The 3,100-nt window shown below is 39.2% G+C and overlaps 1 protein-coding gene across 1 annotated transcript; it reads right to left on the reverse strand.

Moving 5' to 3' along the window:
• Positions 1 to 584: 584 nt before the first annotated feature.
• Positions 585 to 866, reverse strand: LOC115837543 (60S ribosomal protein L36a-like). The gene has a single exon (XM_030823452.1). It carries the CDS (start codon positions 864 to 866, stop codon positions 585 to 587), a length of 282 nt encoding a protein of 93 aa, XP_030679312.1.
• Between the last annotated feature and the right edge of the window lie 2,234 nt (positions 867 to 3,100).

The raw sequence follows: 3,100 nt of genomic DNA on the forward strand, positions 1-3,100 counted from the left end.
CTGCCTTGGTCTCCCAAAGTGCTGGGATTACAGGTGTGAGCCACCACACCTGGCCTCTTTAGTTTAACTAGATCCCATTTGTCAATGTTTACTTTTGTTGCAATTGCTTTTGGCATCTTTGTCATGGAATCTTTGCCCATGCCTGAGTCCTGAATGGTATTGCCTAGGTTTTCTTCTAGGGTTGTTATAGTTTGAGGTTTTACACGTAAGTCTTCATTCATCTTGACTTGGTTTTTGTCAAGGATGGTGTAAGGAAGGGGTCCAGCTCAAATTTTCTGCATATGACTAGCCAGTTCTTCCAGCAGCATTTATTCAATAGGGAATCATTTCTCCATTGCTTGTTTTGTCAGGTTTGTCAAGGATCAGATGGTTATAAGTGTGTCGTCCTACATTTAAGTTCTCTATTCTGTTCCATTGGTCTATGTGTCTGTTCTTGTACCAGTATTCTGCTGTTTTGGTTACTGTAACCCAGTAGTATAGGATTTTTTTTCTTTTTAACATAAACTCAAGATTTTATTCTCTTCATAATAAAGAAAAGATGATACTTAGAACTGGATCACTTGGTCCTTTCTCTTTTTATCTCCTCATAGTTCAAAATGTTTGCATCTTTTAGTAGCCAGTATTCTCTTAGATCTGCAGTTGGGCTGAACACACTCAAGCCTTAGCACAATCTTCTTTGTAGTTTTAGCCTTTTTCTGGAAAATCAGTTTAGTCTGCCCACCATAGCCACTCTGCTTCCTGTCATAATACCACTTTTCCTGGGCATACAGAGAATCCTTGCCCTTCTTGCACTGCGTTACTTTGTGAGACTGGTGCTTGCCACACTTTCTACAGGAAGTCTGGCGGGTCTTAGAAATGTTCACCATGTTTGCAAGAGCACTATCACCACAGAAAGAAAGAGGATGGGCCAGAAATGGAAGTATATAGGTGTAGTATAGTTTGAAGTCGGGTAGTGTAATGCCTTCAGCCTTGGTCTTTTTACTTAGGATTGCCTTGGCTATTCAGGCTCTTTTTTGGTTCCATATGAATTTTGAAACAGTTTTGTTTTTTTTTAATTCTGTGAAGAATGTCATTGGTAGTTTCATGGGGATAGCATTAAATCTATAAATTGCTTTGGGCAGTATGGCCATTTTCACAATACTGATTCTTCCTATCCATGAGCATGGACTGTTTTCTATTTGTGTGTGTGTGCGTCCTCTGATTTCTTTGAGCACTGGTTTCTAGTTATCCTTATAGAGGCCCATCACTTCCCTTGTCAGCTTTTTTTTTTTTGAGACAGAGCCTCGCTCTGTCACCCAGGCTGGAGTGCAGTGGTGCAATCTCGGCTCACTACAAGCTCCGCCTCCCGGGTTCACGCCATTCTCCTGCCTCAGCCTCTCCGAGTAGCTGGGACTACAGGCACCCGCCACCACGCCTGGCTAATTTTTTTGTATTTTTAGTAGAGACAGGGTTTCACCATGGTCTCGATCTCCTGACCTTGTGATCCACCTGCCTCAGCCTCCCAAAATGCTGGGATTACAAGTGTGAGCCACTGCACCCAGCCTGTGTATTTTATTCTTTTTTGTGGCAATCGTGAATGGGAGTTCATTCATGATTTGGCTCTTGGCTTGCCTGTTGTTAGTGTATAGGAATGCTAACAATTTTTGCACATTGATTTATATCTGGAGACTGCTGAAGTTGCTTATCAGCTTAAGAAGCTTTTAGGTTGAGATGATGGGGTTTTCTAGATACAGGATGTCATCTGCAAACAAAGATAGTTTGACTTCCTCTCTTCCTATTTTAATATCCTTTATTTCTCTTGCCTGATTTCCCTGATCAGAACTTCCAATACTATGTTGAATCGGTGAGAGAAGGCAAACTTATCTTGTGCCATTTTCAAGGGGAATGCCTCCAGCTTTTGCCCATTTGGTATGATATTGGCTGTGGGTTTGTCATAGGTGGCTCTTATTAATTTGGGTTATGTTCCTTAAATACCTACTTTATTGAGAGTTTTTAAGATGAAGGATGTTGAATTTTATTGAAGGCCTTTGTTGCATCTATTGAGATAATCATGTGGTTTTTGTCTTTAGCATCGTTTATGTGAGGAATTACATTGATTGAGTTGCACATATTAAACCTGTCTTGCATCCTGGGGATGAAGCCTGCTTGATTCTGGTAGATAAGCTTTTTGATATGATGCTAAATTGAGTTTGCCAATATTTTGTTCAGGATTTTTGCATTGATGTTAATCAAGGATATTGGCCTGAAATTTTGTTGTTGTTGTATCTCTGCCAGGTTTTTGTATCAGGGTGATGCTGGCCTCATAGAATGAGTTAGGGAGGAGTCCCTCCTTTTCAATCTTTTGGAATAGGTTTAGTAGTAAGGTGCCAGGTCTCCTTTTTACCTCTGGTAGAATTCAGTTGTGAATCTATCTGGTCCTTGGCTTTTTTGGTTGATAGGCTATTTATTACTGCCTCAGTTTCAAAACTTATTATTGGTCCATTCAGGGATTCAATTTCTTCCTAGTTCAGTCTTGGAAGGTTGTATGTGTCCAGGAATTTATTCATTTTTTTCTAGATTTTCTAGTTTATGTGCATAGAGGTGTTTATAGTATTCTCTGATGGTTGTTTGTATTTCTGCAGAGTCAGTGGTAATATCCCCTTTATCATTTCTGATTGTGTTTATTTGAATTTTCTCTCTTCTTCTTTATTTTTCTACCTAGTGGTCTATCTATTTTATTAATTTTTTTCAAAAAACCACCTCCTGTATTCATTGATCTTTGGACAGATTTTTCATGTCTCTATCTCCTTCAGTTTACTTCTGATCTTGGTTATTTCTTGCCTTCTGCTAGCTTTGGGGTTTGTTTGCTCTCAATTCTCCAGTTTTCTTAGTTGTGCTATTAGGTTGCTAACTTGACATCTTTCTAGCTTTTTGCTGTGGGTATTTAGTGCTATAAATTTCCCTCTGAACACTGCTTTAGCTGCATCCCTGAGATTCTGGTATGTTGTGTCTTTGTTCTCATTCATTTCAAAGAACTTCTTGATTTCTGCCTTAATTTCATTATTTACTCAAAAGTCATTCAGGAGCAGGTTGTTCAATTTCCATGTACTTGTGTGGTTTT

Source organism: Nomascus leucogenys, chromosome 12, assembly GCF_006542625.1.
Source record: "Nomascus leucogenys isolate Asia chromosome 12, Asia_NLE_v1, whole genome shotgun sequence".
Taxonomy (NCBI): Eukaryota; Metazoa; Chordata; class Mammalia; order Primates; family Hylobatidae; genus Nomascus; species Nomascus leucogenys.